This window comes from Lissotriton vulgaris, chromosome 1_1 (assembly GCF_964263255.1).
Source record: "Lissotriton vulgaris chromosome 1_1, aLisVul1.2, whole genome shotgun sequence".
NCBI classification, from domain to species: domain Eukaryota; kingdom Metazoa; phylum Chordata; class Amphibia; order Caudata; family Salamandridae; genus Lissotriton; species Lissotriton vulgaris.
The window spans coordinates 1,482,455,139-1,482,475,753 of record NC_141685.1 but is presented as its reverse complement, the minus strand read 5'-3'; the positions used below and the strand labels follow the sequence as shown (position 1 = coordinate 1,482,475,753).

The window sequence follows — 20,615 nt, the reverse complement described above, 5'->3', positions numbered from 1 at the left end:
ACATTACTTCATGTATTCACTTGTATATACGTCAATTGCGTGTACTAATTACAGTGCTCCCAGTGTGATAGAGGGAAGGTTAGAGGGGGAAGAATGGGAGTGATTGGATAGGTGAGGGACAGGGTAAAGGTGTTGTGACCGGCACAATTACAATTATGTACAATAAAACCTTTACGGCCTTAAAAAGGTCCTCAATTCTCCTAGAATGATTACACATAGGTCGTATTCACTTTCTTCTATTCCTATGGGTTTGAAGGTATGTAGAAGTCTACGTTTCGACCCCTGTGTGGTGAAGGGTTGTTAGTTCCTCATTGTGGGGTCTTCGTTGGTTTTCGGCCGATTTTGTTACAGGGACGACTTTGCAGCTAGGCTGCATAAACGGCCCTGTAACAAAAACGGCCCTGTAACAAAAACGGCCCCCCGGAGCCCAAAACCGCCCCCACACTTGCGGCGCACTGGGGGATTACCCGGTGCCCGCAACGGCCAGTCCGGCCCTGTGCTGAACGCATTCCTTAGAATTCAGCCCTGCCACCATAAAAAGGCAAAATTTAAAAGATTAGGGAATTTTAAAGGAGAAATTGGTACTCTGAGGAAGTAGCAGGGGAACGTGTTTGAAAGAAAAGTAAAAGTACAACAGAATTTAACCAATTACTCAATATTCTCTACTGACAAACTGATTTTGACAAATATTCAAATTATCTTTGACATCGGTGGTGGTTGCAGAGTACTCTCAAATACATTTATGATTACATAGATAAATATCCCCAACCCTCAATGTTAAAAATGCTTTTGCAAGTAAGGTTTCTGTGTTGAGATGCTGTATATTAAAAGACACAGTATAAAATGGTAAAGGGTGCTTTACATACCTCATTTGCTAAAGCAAATGTTCCCCAGTGGATAGCAACAGATTTCTTTGCCTGAACATCAATATGAATCCTTACAGCTTCTTCTGGGTCCACATGTTGGTATTTCATGAACCATCTAAAACAGAGGTACACAATAATTTAACACATTTACGTTATTGTCCAGATTCAACAGTACCACACCTAATACCAGATATGTTTTCTTGTAATCATTTTCAAAAGCTGTTTTCATTTGTGGATTACCGACACCTGCCAAGGTGAGGGCAACATATCTTTGCTATGGCGCTTGCCAGTGCCCCTCCAAGCCACAGATTTTTCTAAAAGCCATACCAATAAAAATAAAAACTATGCTGCAACAATAAAAGGGATTAAGATATAGAACTACCTCTTCGGATTCACATAAACATTAATCTACTTTGATTATTAAGTAAGTTATTTATTTATATTATTGCATATTTATTAAGAAGGAAAATTATTTTCTAAATTCTCACATTTTAAAAATATTTTTTTATAAATCTCAAAACATGTGACAGTACAGCATGACATGAGCTCAAGTGCCACCCTAGGAGTAAAAAATGTTTTGATTTGATATCCAAGCAGCCATTTTGAGGCCTTCTGGGGTGCATTTATTGAAAGACCAAAAGTATGTTTTATATTAATTTATTTTCAATACATGGTCACACGTTCAATTTCTCTCGGGAAATGTTCAAATTTTAATTGCCAAATAATGCAATATTTTCCTGTAAAATACACAGGACTTGCCACTCCAGACTCCAAGCTGAGTAATAATAATTTTAGATTGTTTTTAAATATAGGCCAAGACTCGTCGGATTGAAACATAGCTTTCAAATCTAGATGTTCATCAAACACAACCAGCGAAATAGTATTGTTTCCAAGGTACATAGTTTGATCAAAATTATTATGAATTGCACAGTTGAATTAAACTGTCTTCAGCATAAAGCAACATCAAAGTATCAGTAACAAACAAAACAAAAAAAGCTGAAGGAACTGGGCCAGATCTTAGACTAATTTGCACGTTTTGAAGTAATGGTGTGCAAGAAAGACCTCGTAGGCAAGAAATATTGGTGTGTATTCTCTCGAGATATGCACCAGATGACAGAAGAAGCTGGATCCATCATATATTCTTGCATAGCTGGAAGAGTGCTCTACTTTAAAGGAGGTGGTCAGGCAATGGGAAACAGTCTTTGCAAATGCGATTTGTACATCGCAGTGCCTTTACCACACATTTGCTACCCCACATTTGTTTAGCACTTATAGGCCTTTATCACCTTAAAAGGATAAATAAATATATACATATCTTAAACTTACCTTAGAAATGTGTGGTAATGGCATGCAAGGTAAAGGCATATGCGTGCCTTACAAATGCGGGGGAACAAATGCATTTTAAAAGCTTGCAATGTTTTTTACTAGTGTTGTAATGTCATACAAACCTCAGGCAATGAGGCGGCCTCACTGAGACATGACTCCAGTCGATCTCAACAGCCCTCCTTAAAGCCCGTTTTCTGCAATTCCCTCTAAAGGCCAGTGTTGACAGCGGGTCTTACTGAGTGATACTGCCCACACACTGCTGGGTCCAACATCAAAATCCAACCAGGCCATACTGGGAGACGGACTACCACCTCTTTTAATCCTGCCTCTCCCCCTGATTAACTAAAGATTACCAGGAGCCAAGCAAAACAAAATCCAAGGAGCACAGGCAGAACTTAATAGGGTTGGAAGGTTGACATGGCTGGTGCATGACGACAAAGCTGATACTTCCAGGTCAGACCAAAAATGTCATGACAGCCAGGAACGATGAAGTGTATGAAGACTTTTTAGCTTATGTGTAAACTAGGAGGAAGAAGACTGCAGGAAGGAAATCCCCCCCTCATTCCACTCTACATAGTCCATCAAGTTTGTAAAATTAGGCCCACCAGACAAACAGCACAGACCTGTTGGTTTCTAAAAGCCTGCACAGAAAGAAAGCAGTAGTGCACAGGAGGAGAAAAAAATAATACGGAAAGGAATCTCCTACACTTTTTGTTCACTTAAATTGTTCTTCATTAACTTTGTTAGAATCCAATGTAATAGGTATAATTAATGCAACTAGCAGCCCGTCCCGACGTTGTCCGGGTATGAATTGCTGCCGGCCAATAGCATATTGTTTGGTAGGATTTCATTTTGATAGCATTTCTTATCTGTGACAGGCCTGTGAAACGCTCCGATTCACAGTTCACTGCTGATGCACTTAAGAGTGCGCGTTTAGCAGTGTGTGAACTCGAGTTTCCCTCCTTTATTTTTCCTTGCAATATTATATAGCGCGAACTCGACAACATGGCATGAGCACAATTTACATTACAGAAGAACACATTAATTTGTGGTAGGCACGGGGAGACAAAGCGATTTGCCTGGAATCACAGATTGTTGAGTTGATGCCGAGATTCGAAAGTAGCTCCCCAGCTCTAAAGTTCGCAATTCTAGAACTTGTAGCGGGAGGTGTGTCTAAAAGTGTATGTCGGTGCTGGCCATCAATGAGATAGACCTGTGCATTTTTCAAATAGGTGGTGAAAAAATATGAGTATGTTGCTGGAGATGTGGGCCGCCGTGCCACCGATGTACTTTCCGGGGGAGGGTAAACACTCATTATTCCGCAACTTTCTTTCCGCATACCATCACTCCGCATACTTTCATTACGAAAGTACCAGGACTCCGCAATGCCATTATAACGCATTGCATTACATTTTATATGCTTTTACCACGCATACATTTACAACGAAATTCGTTGTAAATGCATGAATGGTAAAAGCATGTTTTTCTATGTTTGGATAAGGTAAGTATGGGTATAGGGGTATATGTTTTGGGGTACTGAGATATATGTATTGGGGTGTTTGGGTATTTTAAGGGTTCAGATATAGTTTTGGGTTATCGGGAACAGGGGTAGTTTTAGGGTTTAGAGATAGGTATGAGTTTTGGGGTACAGGGGTATTTTTAGGGTTAGGTTTGGGTTTTGGGGTATAGGGTTATTTTTAGGGTTCAGGGGTAGGTTTGGGTTTTGGGGTACAGGGGTATTTAAAGGGTTCAGGACTAGGCTTGGGTTTTGGGGTACAGGGGTATTTTAGGGTTCAGGGGTAGGTTTGGGTTTTGGGGTACAGTGGTATTTTTAGGGTTCAGGGCTAGGTTTGGGTTTTGGGGTACAGGGGTATTTTTAGGGTTCAGGGGTAGGTTTGGGTTTTGGGGTATTTTTAGGGTTTAGGGATAGGTTTGGGTTTTGGGGTACAGGGTATATTTATAGGGTTAAGATGGGTTAGTGTTTAAGGGTGTTGGGGTATTTAAGGTGTAAGGGTGGGTTATGATTATGGGGTGCAGGGGTATTTAAAGGGAGCAGGTTGGGATTAGCACACAATATGAGACATGGCATGAAGGGCGGAACGTACCACATGCCCCCAGCGTTTGTCACGCCCACAGCACAACGCAGACACGCCCACAAGGGACTACTTTGCTGGCACGGTTCTTTTACCTTTTAAATGTATATGGTGGGCGTCTGCATAGCCTATGTCCTTCTACTGCAACTGCCCTTTCCAACGCTGTATTGGGTGTTGTGATTGGTGCTGTGGTTCCTGAGATTACCCGCCTCATAGGTTTTGGCTCTCTCTTTATTATATTGGTATGGATATTGTGGCGACTAAAAGCTATGCATACACTTCTTACACTGGTTTAACACCTGCCATTCTGTACGAGTTCACAGAACTAAAAAGGACAGCATGTTCGTCCACAAGTATACCTAGAAAACTACCTCTCTCGCTTTCCAACCAATAACTATCATGCAGCGTGTTAGATCCCCATCCAGTCGACATATGCAATGCCCTAAAGAGCACGAACGCACAAGTTACTACTTGTGTAACAATATATCTGTAAGAGACATTAGTTAGTGATAGATTACTTACCTTAGAATATCCCCAGGCGTCAGACTGGATCTGGAAATTTTTGCGTAGCAGTACCCTTGCGAGTCGGTAGGCGTCGTCTGCGGCTTCGAGTCAGTCGTCGGCGACGTGGGCGCCGTGATGACGTCGTCGGAGTACTTAGACGCCGCCTCCGCGTGCTGACGTCAGTTCTTAGACACAGCTTTTCCGTGCCAGAAACGCAGAGCTATGCTAAAAACCAACACTAGTGCCTTGAAACTAGGGCCCTGAAAGGGGATGACCTTAACCCTAGATATCGGTTCGCAGAACGGGGAGGATGGGTGAGTCGGTAAGGAATCTATCACTAACTAATGTCTCTTACAGATATCTAGGTAGTAACTTGTGCATCTGAAAGCGACAAGTTAGTGATAGATTCCTTACCTTAGAATAGATACCCCAGCAATACCATCCCCGGTGATGGGTCTGCGAACCAATAATCACACCAGAAAGTCCTGGAGGACGGAACGGCCAAAGAAGCCATCCCTCCGGACTTGGCTGTCCAGGCAATAGTGTCTTGCAAATGTGTGCAGCGAGGCCCACGTAGCTGCCTGGCAAATGTCCTGCAAGGGCATTCCTCGGCCCAAGGCAGTTTTAGTCGCTGTGTCCCGAGTGGAATGAGCCCTCAGCCCAACAGGGGGTTCCTTCTTGGCCAAGGAGTAACACGCCTGAATACACAAGATGATCCACCGCGAGATAGTCCGCTTGTGCACCGCTTTCCCCTTCTTAGCGCCCACGTAACAAACAAAGAGTTGGTCATCCACCCGGAACTGGCGTGTGCGATCAAGATAAAACGAGAGCGCACGTTTTGGGTCCAGACGGTGGAGCCTCTCTTCCTCTCTCGAGGGATGCGGAGGCGGAAAGAAGGTGGGTAAGGTGATGGACTGCCCAATGTGGAAGGCTGTGACTACTTTGGGCAGGAAAGAGGGCCTTGTCCGCAACACAACCTTGTCTGGATGGACCGAAAGGAAAGGAGGTTTACAGGATAGAGCCTGGAGCTCACGCACTCTCCTGGCAGAGATGATGGCTACCAGGAAGGCAGTCTTCAAAGTGAGAAGGCGAAGAGGACAGTTGTGAAGTGGCTCAAAGGGAGCGCACATCAGAAAAGTAAGAACCGAGTTCAAGTCCCACTGAGGCATCACAAAGGGCACAGGAGGGAACGTATGCGTGATGCCTTTCAAGAATCGGTTAACAATAGGGGACTTGAACAAAGAAGGTTGATCAGGCAGCCTCAAGAAGGCTGAAAGAGCAGAAAGGTAGCCCTTGATAGTGCCCAGAGCAGAGCCCTGCTGGGCAAGAGAAAGAAGAAAGAGAAGAACATCAGAAAGAGGGGCATTGAGGGGATCCACAGCCTTTGCCGTGCACCATGCCACAAATCTGTTCCACCTGCAGGCGTATACCGACTTTGTGGAGGGACGCCTGTCTGCCAGAATGTTGTTACAGACTTCAGGAGGCAAGTCAAATGGCCTCAACTGTCGCCGCTCAATCTCCAAGCATGGAGGTGGAGACTGGACAGGTTCAGGTGGAGGACCGTCCCCTGCTGCTGCGACAGAAGGTCCTCCTGAAGAGGCAGACGAACCGGGGGATCGACTGACATACTGAGTAGCTCGGGATACCAGTACCTTTGTGCCCAGTCCGGAGCCACAAGGATGACTTGTGCCCGGTCGCGCTTTATCTTCTTCAGCACTCTGGGCAGAAGTGGTATAGGTGGAAAGGCGTACAACAGACCGCAACCCCACTCGCGACGAAAAGCGTCTCCGAGCGAGTGCCGCCTTGGAAATTCCAACACGCAGAACTGATGACATTGCGCGTTCTCTTCGGTGGCGAATAGATCTAACCAAGGCTCTCCCCACTGCTAAAAGAGGCCTTGCGCCACGTCCAAGTTCAGACGCCATTCGTGATCCATCATGCACCGGCGGCTGAGTCAGTCTGCCCTGGCATTCAGAGAACCTGCCAGGTGTTGAACCACCAGGGTCACGCCCTGATGTTCCAGCCATTGCCAGAGGCGCAGAGCCTCTTGGCATAGGGTCCACGACCCCACCCCTCCCTGTTTGTTGCAGTACCACATGGCGGTGGTGTTGTCCGTGAACAACTGCACTACACTCCCCCGGACAGAGGGGAGGAATGCCTTCAGTGCAAGCGGATCACCCGCAGCTCCAAAAGGTTGATGTGGAGCCTGGACTCCGCCGGAGACCAGAGGCCTCTGATCTCCGCCTCTCCCATGTGGCCCTCCAGCCCTGGAGGGACGCGTCCGTCACAACTACGGGCTCCGGTTGGGGAAAGGAGAGGGATCTGCCGCTGACCCAATCGCGGTCTGTGAGCCACCACTGCAACTGTCTTGCAGTGCCCTCCGAGATCAAGACATGGTCTGACAAGTTGCCCTGATGCTGGGCCCACTGAAACTTCAGGTCCCACTGCAGAGCCCGCATCCGCCACCTGGCGTGATGCACCAGAAGGATGCAGGAGGCCATCAGCCCCAGAAGCCGCAGTGTCAACATGACCGAGACTCAGGATAACGGCTGAAAGATCGGAATCAGAGCCTGAATATCCCGAACCCGCTGCTCAGGAGGATAAACCCGAAACTGCGCAGAGTCTAGAACCGCTCCGATGAAGAGGAGCTTCCGAGAGGGACACAGGTGTGACTTCGGCACATTGATGGAGAACCCCAGCAGGTGCAGGAGGTCGGCCGTAGTCTGGAGATGGCTGACGACTGGGGCGAGCCCGCCTTCAACGACCAGTCGTCGAGGTAGGGGAAGACTGAAACCCCTAACCTGTGCAGATGAGCTGAACACCTGCGGGGCGCTGGTAAGGCCGAAGGGGAGCACGGTAAACTGAAAGTGCTCGTGGCCTACCGTGAACCGCAGGTAACGCCGGTGAATCGGCAGGACGGGGATATGAAAATAAGCGTCCTGCAAGTCCAACGCTACCATCCAGTCTCCTGGGTCCAGGGCAGCTAAGACCCGAGCCAGTGTCAGCATCTTGAACTTCTCCTTCCGGAGGAAGCCGTTGACGTTCCGCAGGTCCAAGATAGGGCATAGGCCCCCTTTGCCCTTCTTGGGTACCAGAAAGTAGTGGGAGTAACAACTACACCCTACTTCTGGCCCAGAAACGCGCTCAATGGCCCCCTTGGCCAAGAGGACCATAACTTCCTCTTGTAGAAGTTTCAAATGATCCTCAGACACGCGGTGGTACTGCGGTGTCATGGCTGGAGGGGTCGCCTCGAAGGGGAGGGAGTAGCCCCTTTGGACGATTTGCAGCACCCACTTGTCCGATGTGACAGTGCGCCAGTGGAGGTGGTGATGGCTAACCCTGCCCCCTACTGCCGTCACATGGACCTGAAAGCTCAGACTAGGAGGGTTTTGAGGCGGATGCTGCAGGGGCAGGTGTGGACTGGCAACGCTGTTGTCCCCGACCGCCGCCACAGTGGTCTCCACGTCCGCCACCGTGCTGGACGGTAGTCTGCGGCCCGTGGCTGGCAGGGCGTATGGGGGCGCCCCTTCCTTGGCCGCGAAAGGCAGCCGTTTGCTGGCACGGGCCGAGAGGCCCAAGGACTTGGCCGTAGCCCTGAAGTCCTTAAAGCGCTCAAGCGCATGGTCTGCCTTGTCGCCAAAGAGGCGACGGCCATCAAACGGCATGTCCATAAGGGTGTTTTGGACATCAGCCGAAAAGTTAGCGGACCTCAACCAGGCGTGGCGACGAATCGCCACCGTCGTTGCCATCGCTCTGTCCAGTGAGTCCGTGGTATCCAGCCCACACCGGATGGAATACCATGCCGCATCTCTACCCTCCGCAAGGGCTTGGGCCAGTTTAGACCGGATCCCCTCCGGACATTGTGGCAGCACGTCCGCGACCGTGTCCCACAGAGAGTGGGTGTAACGGCCCAAGAGGCACACGGTGTTGACAGACCCCAACGCCAAACTCAGGGAGGAGAATTCCTTTTTCCCGATCAGGGGGAGCAGTCGGGAATGCGGTCTGGGAGTTAGCCTGGATGACCAGGCTCTCGGGGGTGGGTTGGGGGGACAGGAAGCAAGGGTCGCCCGGAGCCGGGCGGTGGCGTCTGGCCACGTTCCTATCTACAGGCTGACCTGCAGCGGGCTTGGACTAAGTGCCCAGAAGAACGTTAGACAAGGCCTCATTAAACGGCAGCAGAGGCTCGGCCGAGCTTGCCTGCGGTTTAAGGGCCTCAGTGAGGAGGTTAGTCCTCACGGCCGCGACAGGGAGCTCCAGGCCAAGGCTTTGGCCGCCCCCGTCAGCACCACACTATAGGCAGCCCCCTCCTCCGTAGCCACGGTAGGAGGGGAGACAAAACCAGTGTCCGGCGAGGTGTCCAGACCACTGGCCTTCCCTAGCTCACCTGTCCAGTCCTGATAAGACTGGAACTCCTGTGCCAGAGCGTCCTCAGACCCCTCCCAATCCCCCTCGCCACCCATCTCATGAAACTCAGGACCAAAGGATGGGGCCGGGTCATAGAAGTAGAAATCTCCCATCAGCGTCAAGAGCGGCGCTGGTCCGGCGTCAGACCCGAATCGAGGGAGGGATCAGGGACGGCGCCGCCCTGGGGGCCGGTGCCGGCGAGGTCGTAAGGTCGACCGGCGACGACCCAGATCCAGAACCGGATTCTGTGGGGGCCTGCGGCGCCGGGACCAAAGTCACCGGCGGCGTCGGGACAGAAGCACCTGACCCGCTGGGGCCCCCAGTCGGGCCGCTGGGCCCCAAGGCGCCACGGAGTCCGACGGAGGAGTGAGCGACCTCATGGCCGTGAGGAAGGCCGCGAGGGCAGTGTCGCCCGAACCCCCGGCCACGTCACGCGAGCATCGGGGTGAGTCGCAAGAGCGATGACGTCTCTTACACTTCTTGTGCTTACCGGAGGACTTCGAGCCCGAAGACCGAGGACGACTCCCGGAGCTATGGTGGCTCCGACTCCGTGACCGGTCCCTTGACCTCCTTGCGGACCGGGAACTCGAGCGGCGCGGGGCCGACTGCCGGAGCTCGAGTCGCTTGTGGGACCGCTCCCGTCTAGCTTTGGACGTCAGGGCCCGGCAGTCGGAGCAGGCCTTGTCGTCGTGGTCGAGGCCCAGGCAGTGAAGACACCGGCGATGGGGGTCGGTAATAGACATCAGTTGGTCGCAGTCGGCGCAGGGTTTGAACCCGGGCATCCCTACCGGCACCGTCAGAGTCGTTAGACTTCGAAAAAGTATCAAAAATGATCGAAAAAGTTTATTCAAAAATTGACTAAGGGTACCACTTTTTCCGGATCGGCGCTTGCTGGCGCGGAAAAAAGAATAACTGACGTCAGCGCGCGAGGGCGGCGTCTAAGTACTCCGGCGACGTAATCCCGGCACCAACAACGCCTACGACGGACACGGAGCCGCAGACGACGCCTACCGACGCGCAAGGGTACTGCTACGCAAAAGTTTCCGAATCCAGTCTGACACCTGGGGATATTCTAAGGTAAGGAATCTAATACTAACCTGTTTCTTTCAGATTGCTGTATATGGAAGAATAGAGTGGCGCTCATTACAACTGCAATCTGTACTATATTAATTTCTACACAGTATGGAGTGCATGCTTTTATCAAGTGTCATTCTTGGGAGCATGTGTATTCCTAGTGCTTGTATTGCCAAGCATGCGCTCCATACTGTGTAGAAATTAATACAGTAAAGATAGCGGTCTAAAGAAGATCGCCACTCTATTCTTTCATAGACTGCACAAGCACCCTTTTATGCGCTTATGCAGCCTATGAAGAATAGAGTGGCGCTCTAGTTGCGACCTATCTGTACTGTATTAAATTCTACACAGTATGGAACGCCTGCTTTTACAAGCGGCATTCTTGGTAGCGCGTATATGGCAAGCTAATCGAATGAGCATGGCACAGGCTTCGCTGTCACGGACTGCCTGAATATAATTAAACTGAAGAAAGCTGTGTTGGGATACGGCGTGAGATAGTGCTGCAGTGCAAGACCAAAACGTCTGATCAAACAACAACTTTTGGGATTGCTGAAGGCACTGTCTCTCAGTGGCACTAACATTCAACTGAGGAGGCTTCCAGCTTAGTTAATTGCAGACAACATGTAACTAGAATGTTTACGGTATGTATTCCTTCTGCCCTCCTGCACGCCCTTGTGTTTGTTTACCACCACCACCCCCCCTCCGTTTTTTTGTGTGCAGTTTTACATGGAGCAGTCGCTTTACAGGACCACCAGTTCCATTACATAGCGCAATCGCTTTAATGGAGCACAAGTTCCATTAAGACAGACACATTCACAGGCACAAAGACATAAAATGTAAGCGATTAGCCAAGAATCACAGAATGTTGAGCCTCCCAACCAAGACTAAAACCGGTTTCCCAGGTACAAGATCGCCACTCTAGCCCTTACACTACATTCTCAGCTTTATATTATGCTGATCTAATCAAATCTTAAATTAAGATTTGATTACATCAGCATATAAGGTGTCCGGCACTCCTATGGAATGCACAATTACTATGCATTCCAAAGTAGCACTTACTATCTTGTTTTTAAATTTGCTATCTCTGGCACTCATTAATTTCATAAAGCTTCATTCAGTACATATTAAACAATGACCATAAAAGCTCTCTGGCACTCAATACGAGTGTATCTGCAGGCCGTCTCTATCCCCCCCCCCCCGCCCCCCCCACCCGGGCGCTTTCCCACGTGGTTTTATTTAACACTCTTCCCCACTTGCTATTGTGTTGTCTTCAGCAAATGAAGTGATGCAGTGTTAAACGGAAGCGGATTAAGGCCTTCAACCCCCATTAGCAGGCTGTGTGTTGCGAAGAGTAGGCACTATCAATCTTTGTCTGTCTCGTGCACTGTAATTGCATGCAATAGTCCACTGGCTATAGTCTGTGCTAATGTTGGGAACATATACTTGGGCTTGATCATATGCATCCAATGGGCACTTTGATAAATTGGCAAAAAGACACCAGCTTTGATGATAAATTGTTAAAGCTATAGATTATGAACAGCTGAACACTTCAAGCACACACGAGAAAACTTCTTACTTTATTTCAAATCTGATCATCTCATCATGATGCTAGCTGCAGATAATGTCATGTATTATTCAAATGCATCCTGCATTGGAAATGAGCCAGTGTCTCGTATTCCCATAAATAGCAAAGAGAAATAATAATAATATTCGAAAACAACACACACACAACAAACTGCACATAAGCGCACCACCCGCACACTCTCTCAGATATTAAATCGCACACAACCTGGGTAGAAGCAATTCATTGTTCAAATAATATCCTTGATAGAACGATATTGCTTTTCATGTATATAATATTGAAGTGTTTTATACCTGTATGACCAGTTTCTTTTTTTCTAATTTGCCAATTCACTTATTTTCACATAATTTATGTTTTGCATTGAGCTTGATTCAACATTCTTCGTAGCAATGTGAAGTACATAACAGATGTTTTAATCGATTCATTAAACTATAGATCATTGACATTGCCAAAGGCAATAGTTCTCGGATTGCAGAGACCTATTGTCTTTGCTAGTGCTTGTTTTTAAATGGGGGGGGGGGGGGCCTGGCCCCCCTCCACAAGCCTATTTTGGACCCAGGGACCCCATCTCCCGGGCCTCCTTTTTAGGTTTTGCCTGGCGTCCGTTGCGCAGCAGCGTTCGCGCAGGCGAAATCTTTTGAGAAGCAGTACGGGGGCTTTGTCCCGCCTGCTCTTCCATTGGCTAGCTCCATAAATGGAGGATAGCCATTGGAAGAGAGATCTGTCCGTCATTGCCGGAGCAGATTCGTGAGCGTTCCAGCGATTTTTTTCGCTCTCCGCCCCTTTTGTAAACATCATTCTGGCGGTGGGCGGATTTTTTTTTTTTTGGGACGGCTTCTTTTGATCATTTGTTCGTGGCTGACGTGCAGACACGAGCCGGGTCTCGGGGTCTGCTGGTCTCGGTTTCCTGTAGTCTCCTCTCCTGTACCTGCTCAGAGTTTTGTCGATCGTCTTCAATCCCAACTTTACGTTGCATTGTAACCTTCTCTTGTGGTTTTTTAAAGCGCCCTGATGCCTTACAGGCAGAACAGCGCCGTAAAAGTAGAAATAAATGTTATAAGAATCTCAAAATCCTTTGCAAAGGGTAAAGGAGAAAGGAGTGAGATGTAGAAATGTTTGCACATTTGACGACAGAGATACAGTAATAGGAGGGAGAGCTTTCCCCTCGGGGACTCATGACATGCCCAGAAAGATTCCATGTCCTCCTCGTGGCGCTGGACGGCAGCCAGTCTCCAGGCAGGATCACAGGGAGTGGCGCGGAGGCCTGAAAACTGCAGACATTTAAAGGCATAGTTTTATTTTATAAACTACGGGTCCACTTTTGAAATATCAGATGTAAATGTTGAGCTGCGTGGTTCATAATTTGAATATATTTGTGATGGTCATTGTTCAACATTTGTTGAAACACTGCAGCCCACTAGTTCCACATTTGGACTTATTTTGCCCCAATCAATTTTATCAGACCAAGAAGCTAGGATTGTGGAGGGAGTAAACTGCGGCTGACAGAGTCCCCGACGAGTTCTCCAGGTGGCCCGGCGCACCTTGTAGAAAGTCGGTGGTCACTTCCTCCGAAGACGCACCTTGCTACCTTCCTGGGGTGGGGCGGTGGGGAGGAGTCCGGGGTGCCTTGACCCTCTTGTGTCCGACAGCTACTGCTTACCTCCTCTTCAGTCCCCAAAACAGGTCAGAGTTCGGGTATTGTTTTGATGTTATTCAATATATTGATATGTTTACCCTTGTGGGTGTAATCTTGGTAATGTGCTTTGAGAGAGGACGATGTGCGCTGAGTACATACAAACAGTGTTTGTGTACGGTGTAAAGCATTCACTGCCCCCTGCTGGCGAATGCGAAGTCTACACTCATAGATGCTTGGTTTGTATTTTGGTATTTGCGGTTGACCTACAGACGGCTTGTTTTGGTTAGATCCTGTGCTTGTATAGCTCTGCTTCCGAGCCCTCGAGGCGCTGTAAACAGACGGGATCCCAAACCTATAGGAGAATGCAAAAAATGCGCTAAGTCTCAGTAATGGGGTGTCGGCAGGGCCTGGAGCTGCTGTAGCCCATTCACCCAGATTTAAAAGACTGACGGAACGCAGTATTCATGACCAGCCAGCACGGGGGCGTGGCTTCAGAGTTATAGGTGCTGGCACGTCTGTTGACAGAATCTAAAGTCACTGTACCTGCCTCGTATGGGATGTCTGCCCGCCCCTCCCAGCTACCAACCCCCTCCCCCCCTCCTCTCCCTCCAGCTGGGCCTCGGCAGCTGTGTAGTAAACCCTGCTTAGCACTCCTCACGAGGACTGGCAGCCTTTTAAAGCGAAGCTTGGGGTGCTATTCTGGCACTGATGCTTGCATCTCCGCCTAGCGCCTATCACGCTCAGGCTGATTTTAGACGCTACCCCAGTCTGGGACCCTCAGTAATTCGCTGTTTCTGCAAAGAAGCAGTGCTCTGTATTACCAGACGGGCCGGCGCTGCAGCTGAGGCACGCTCCAGGCGCCGGGGGTGCGCATCCACGAGTCCCGGCGCAGGCCCAGGGGTAAAGTGATGCGGTCGCTGGCCCTGTTCGCACTCACTTCTCGCCGCATTAAACTGGTCGTACTTGTGCGCCGTCTGTGTGCCAGGATTTATGTCCTGGCCGCTGCACGTGGCCTCACTCGAGGAACTCAGGCTCACACTGGGCAGGTGTGAGGACATACTTCACAGGACACGAAGGACCATCTGCTGTGTTTGCAGGACTTCCGTTTACGATTCTATGTTCATCTTAGCTTCACACCACCGTTAACGCTGGACTAGGCCTGTTTGTAAGTGCTCCCGATAAGGAAGATGTTCGTGGAGAAGTAAAAAGAGTTCAACGGAGGTGCCCACGATCACACAATTTGCAGATGTGGAATTGGACGGATTACAACAACTCTGGTTGCTGAGCTGATAGACCATGTCTACCCTTCACTTGTCCTTGTGGTTAGTCTGTGGTGCACCAGTGTTACCTGCCTTCACCAGTGAGGCAGAGTGCAGGCATAATGTACATAGATCGGATTTAAGAGTGCACCAGTCACCGTCTCTATAAACCCATTCTACCAAGCTTCGGCCAATGCCACAGTCATGTTATTTGAGGCCTCAGCCTGATGTAGAGTCCGCTTGACAATTGCCAGCCAGGGAACTTACTGCATATGCATGTATTTGACCCCCTGTATTGCCATGTGATTGATTGGGCTAGCAGTGTCTCACAGTGTACAGCCACGCACCCCCTTCCACCCACAGGAAGCAGCAGTGTATTTCCAGTGCAGGCTCTCTCGCATCAATCCCCCTACAGACACAGACAGCTGTCTCATCTACAAAGGAGGTGGTCGAACCAGTGACCCAGCCCTAGGGGTCTAATCAACACGTGGCTCGTGCGTTTCCCTCTCAACCCCTCATGTCTAGAGCATCACATGGGTGTCTGTCATTCCCCCTAAGTAAATCACAGAGGCATCGACATCGATGTCAAAGCCGGACAACAAAATAGAGGAACATCCGGTTGGTTAACATAGCCCTCATCACTATTTCCGGGCACGTTCTAAAATGACGTTCCACCAATGGCAGATCAGTATCCATCACGTGGAGCATTGACTCGCTTCCGGGTAAATCTGCGCTCTACTAAAATAGGAGGTAGAACTGGCAAACTCCAGAGCCCTAAAATGTCCCGAATGTAAGTATAAATGAAGATTCATGTAAAGTACAATAGCTACCCCAGTAGAGCGTCTCGGTGCCGCAAACAAGTAGACGTACACGTGAAAAGGATGATTGGACAGATCTACCTAACCATCTATTTGGTTATTTTTACTCTTTCCCTCAGTCACTCTCCCCATTCCCTATCACTCCTCCTTCATTCACATCTCGCCACTAATGTCTCCTTTGCAATCTTCTAGGATTCGTCAAGCCTCTCACTTACACCGCACTCTCGGCACTTCTTACTGCTCCACCCCGCTCACTCACTCTATTTTTCTGCATCTCTTTCACTCTCTTCCCTAATTTCTCATCCATCTCTCGCAGCATTCGGAGACTATCGTGCCTCCTTCCCATGCCATCCATGCCTACTCCCCTGCCTCCACGCCACGCCACGCCATGCCATGCCATGCCATGCCATGCCATGCCATGCCATGCCATGCCATGCCATGCCATGCCTGCTCCCCTGCCTCGCCGTCAAGCACTTCGCGCGGAGGACGCAGGGAGACCCGGGTCGGACTGGTCTTGGAGCAATCAGCCAGTGTCGGATGGACTGCCCTGACAGATCAGCGTGTGGGCCACTTTTGCCTGTCTGAGAACCTGTTTTATGGTCCGAAGGTGGTTTTTACTGCTGATTGTCCTGGTATTACCACACACATTGCCTGGTGTAAGCACAAACGCCTGCAGCCTCCCATACCTTGCAAATACCCACACACAAGTTCAAAACCGGCCTAATTTGCAAATGTGGGTCTCTTTTTTAGCTCTCTAGTTCGCTAACAGGGGGCGATTTTGTTTTGGTGTCCGGGCCTAATGTGTCCAAATCTGCTCTCTTTGGCTGAACCAATGCTCCTCCAGTTAACGGGGGGAGTGGTTCACCCTGCCCCTTATCTCATGGAAACTCACACCTCCCCTGGGGCGCTATTCTGCTGCAAAACTCTGTCCCGGGATGTACTTGTGATTAGGAGGTTGGAGCATCCTCAGTGAGTGGGCCCCTGCTACTGAGACTGCTGTAAGGGCCGGGCCGTGCTTTCAATCTTGGTGCAAGTGTAGTGTTCTGCTGGTGTCCGTCCCCCCCCACCCCGCTCTTCCTGGTTGTGATGGGCAGCAGTGTGGAGATGGCTTCCCAGCAGAACAATGGCCGCTTGTGCACTGTCCTTCAGTCGGTCACACTGCTCTTAAAACCTCAGGCCCCCTTGTGTAAAAGATATTTGTCACCCCCGCTATTCCTGGTTGTACTGGTGTCCCCCACCCCCCACCCCCACTCTTCCTGGTTGTGGTGGTGTCCGTCACCCCCCACCCCCGCTCATCCTGGTTGTGCTGGTGTCCGTCACCCCCCACCCCCGCTATTCCTGGTTGTACTGGTGTCCGTCCCCCCCCCACCCCCGCTCTTCCTGGTTGTACTGGTGCCTGTCACCCCCCACCCCGGCTCTTCCTGGTTGTGCTGGTGTCCGTCACCCCCACCCCCGCTCTTCCTGGTTGTGCTGGTGTCCCTCCCCCCCACCCCGCTCCTTCGCTCCTCTTCGTTGTGCAGGTGCCCCCCCCCCACTCTGTCTGTGTGAGGGTGGCTCTGTCTGTGTGAGGGTGGCTCTGTGTAGGTGGCTCTGTGTGTGCGGGTGGCTCTATGTGAATGACTCTGTGGGTGGCTCTGTCTGTGTGTGTGTTTTGTGGCTCTGTGTGTGTGTTTGTGCTCTGTGTGTGTGTGCAAATGCAATAGGTCTCGCATTTGTGGGAGATTAAGCTATTGGCATTGTAAATGACAATGCCATTTATTTATCTGTTTTCAAAACCAACACATAAATACAAAATTTGTCATTTACAATGCCAATAGCTCTAACTTTTACAAAGGCGAAACCGTTGCATTGTAAATGCTTGTTAAAAGCTGGATGCCACATTGTCCACAAAGGGCACCCACCCACCATGCAGAGGACGGCGGGCGGAGCCCTAGGGCCCCCATTTCCCCAACAGGCTCCCATCAGGTTGCAGGATCCAGCACTGCTCCAGCTCGTAAGGAGAAACTATTCATGCTGCTCCCTGCGGGTGCCCTGCCCGAAAGAGATCAAAAGTCTGTTCCCAGAAGGCAGGAAAACTGCTGTATTCTTGGGGTAAGCTCCCTGGGACACAGCAAGTGAGATGGCTCTGGGGATGGGAGCCCCCCAAAGCCAATAAAGGCTCAGGCGGGGGAGGGTGGGTGTGGCACGTGGTCCCCTACCTTTAAAGTACAGTCACTGACTCTGGGAGAGGGGGGCGCACGACCCCCTCCCCATATTTAATCATGTGCGGGGGAAATACAACTTAGCGAGGGGGATCACGCGTTCCACCCCAACCCCCCCCCCTCGCCCTTCCTTTATTGGTCTTGGACAGTCACTACAGAAGAGATTGTCTTCAATAATTCAACAATGCATTGACCTCCATCATGGATTTCGTATTGCTTTTCATCGTTCACTTGTAAAGAAAACCCACAGTCCATCAGCCTGGAAAATGGCTGGAGTACCTTTGCATACTACAAAAGTTAAGTGGGCGGGGCCAAACAGCTGGAGCTTGTAGGTTATTTGGCACCTTTGCATACTCAGCAGCAATTAACAGGGAGAACTGTGACTGTATTTTTTTCGAAGAGGAGGGGGCTGCGTGGCTTGAGCCATATTAGGCTCTGGGGACCCTATCCCCTGGGGCCACCTCCTTGAAAAGGTGGGTGTCGCTGCACCAAAGGGTGGACCCTTTGGGCTTCTGCTGCCCTAACTGGCTCCCTGTATACTGCGTGAGCCGGCATTGCACCTGCCCGCAAGCAATTTATGCTGCTCCCTCTGCGCTAGGAGCAATATCTTGATCAGTTTCCCTGCCTACATCAATGCAGGCAGAGAAACATATCAAAAGTCTGCTTCCTGCATGCAGGAGCATTTTTAAAGCTCCAGCCTGATGGAAGTTTTAAAATTGCTCACGCCAGGCGGGAGCAAACCAAAGTTTCCCTGCCAATGTGGGCAGGGGAATTGCTGTGTCCCGGGGGTGAGTTCCTCGGGACACAGCGAGTATGCCGGCCCGAGGGACATCTGTCCAGCCTTGTCCCCCTCTAACTGCTGCCTGGCTACTTGCTCTTTGGAGCTAACCCCATTAAGCCTGTCAAGCAACATAGTATGTCATTTCATCAATTTACATTTGCTAATATCTGCTTAAGATACTATTCTGTTTTCAAAGTCGTTAAGTTCAGCTTGTTTTTCTAATATTTTTCAGTTAATTGTTGTTTTAACTCCATATTCAGTTTTAAGACTTAACTCCATGTTTAACTACCTTTAAGGCATCATTCCATTCAAGTAACGCAACATTCACTGTGGCTTTGTTCTCCTTGTAGTAAGGAGTAACTTGTGACCCCCACCTAGGCACCTAAAACTGAGTCCAGCAATGCAGCTTTAGTCCATTTCCTGGTATGTATCCCGGATCTGGTCACAGTCAAGGTCAGCAACAGAAATAACATGGTGTGTTCTGAACCAGGCAGCCTGCACAAACCTCTCCCAACCGTCTGCTAGGAGATCACTTGCTGATTTTCAAGTCATGCTTCTGCCTCTAGAGGCCTCAGTAGACACCACGCCCCTGGTGGAATTATTTACAGTAGACACCTGGCCACTTAGCATCGATCGGTACTTCCTAATGTATTGCTGACTTAACCATGCCTTCCATCTCCTACACTTAACACTTGAACAACAGACCTATTCACCTCCATCAGGATTTCCCAGAGCTCGTCACAGTGTACAGTCCAAGTCTGTACATTTCTCCCATGCTAAAGCCCCATTGAAGGGAGAGAACCGACATTCATGGGATTCAACCTTGGTTAACCACAATCTTTAGACTCGTATTCAGTTGAGTTGTTATTAATGTCTTCCAGTAAGCCTGATCCACCTCTGGAGAACAGAATGGTGATGGCGGCAGAATGTACTGTAGCCTCCACCAGACACTGCTTCCCCCAAAAAGCACACGGTTCAGATTTAGATGCCAGTAACAAGCCACAGATTGAAGATGAACAGACTAATAGAATATGAACTTTCAGAACAACATTTCACTTCACTTTTCCATGCTCTTGCTCGTCTTCACACTTTACACTGGTAATACCATATATTAAAGATGTGGGAGGCATTATCAGTCAAGCCAAAGACAACCCATAAGAGGAATTTACCACGTTTTGACAAACAATTACTTTCTGTGTTACTTCAAGGCCCACTCTGACAAAACTTATCTAATGACTAGAACAGGTACAATATACGAAGCAGCACTGCAAGACTACCTGTAGGGGAAATAAATATCTGCTATTGCTTTCATGCTATCTTTGCTATGTATTACTCAGGCATGTAAATATACAAAATGTAAAAATTTGGATCAGAATCTTAACACTGAAAATCGACGCATTTCAAGAAAATCAGGTGCTATTAACAAAATCCCTACTCACCACTTGACATAAATAGAATTTTTTAGCTGCCTGAACCTGAGACATCTTTAGTTTTACAACAATTGGCGAGTTTCTAATTTCAAGAAGACTGGTTCAAGCCTTCAGTCAGGACGCCTTAGCCTTTAACATCTGGAACTTAATAGAGACTACACATAAACCACCTACAGTTTTTATGATACTCAATTTTATTAATTTTAACAAGATGTAAACCGTCTAACACATAAAATTATGACAGCATTTCGATGTGATTCATCAATTACTGTACACATATTCATCCCAGCCCCTAGACCAAATCTAGGCCCTCCCTCTCTGTGCCCTAGTTTAGAAAACCTAGCCATTTGCCCCATACTTTCTTGTGTTTGGCCAGGCATCCCCGTGCTTCGTACACTGGCTTCTCTTGAGCAGCACACTAGTCCAATCCCCTACGACATTGAGAGATTGTAGGCGGGCGGGGGGGTCTTTCCATTTGGTTGCAATGTCTCTTTTGGCCACCATGGTGGCTGTCCTCCAAAAGGCCCGGTCCACCGTTGTGCCTCCCACAAGCCCAGGATCAAGAATGTAAGGGGAACCTGCTATCCCAATGCCTCAGTCAGTTCCACACCCACATGTTTCCAATACTGCGTTATAATCTT

At 49.2% G+C, this 20,615-nt stretch overlaps 1 protein-coding gene across 1 annotated transcript in view; it reads right to left on the bottom strand.

Moving 5' to 3' along the window:
• The window catches only part of NAPEPLD (N-acyl phosphatidylethanolamine phospholipase D), a 155,583-nt gene that overhangs the window by 4,081 nt on the left and 130,887 nt on the right, over positions 1–20,615 (bottom strand). The window contains exon 4 of the mRNA XM_086967340.1: positions 867–981. Within this exon, the coding sequence (XP_086823466.1) occupies positions 867–981 (115 nt within the window). The remainder of the gene's footprint in view (positions 1–866; positions 982–20,615) is intronic.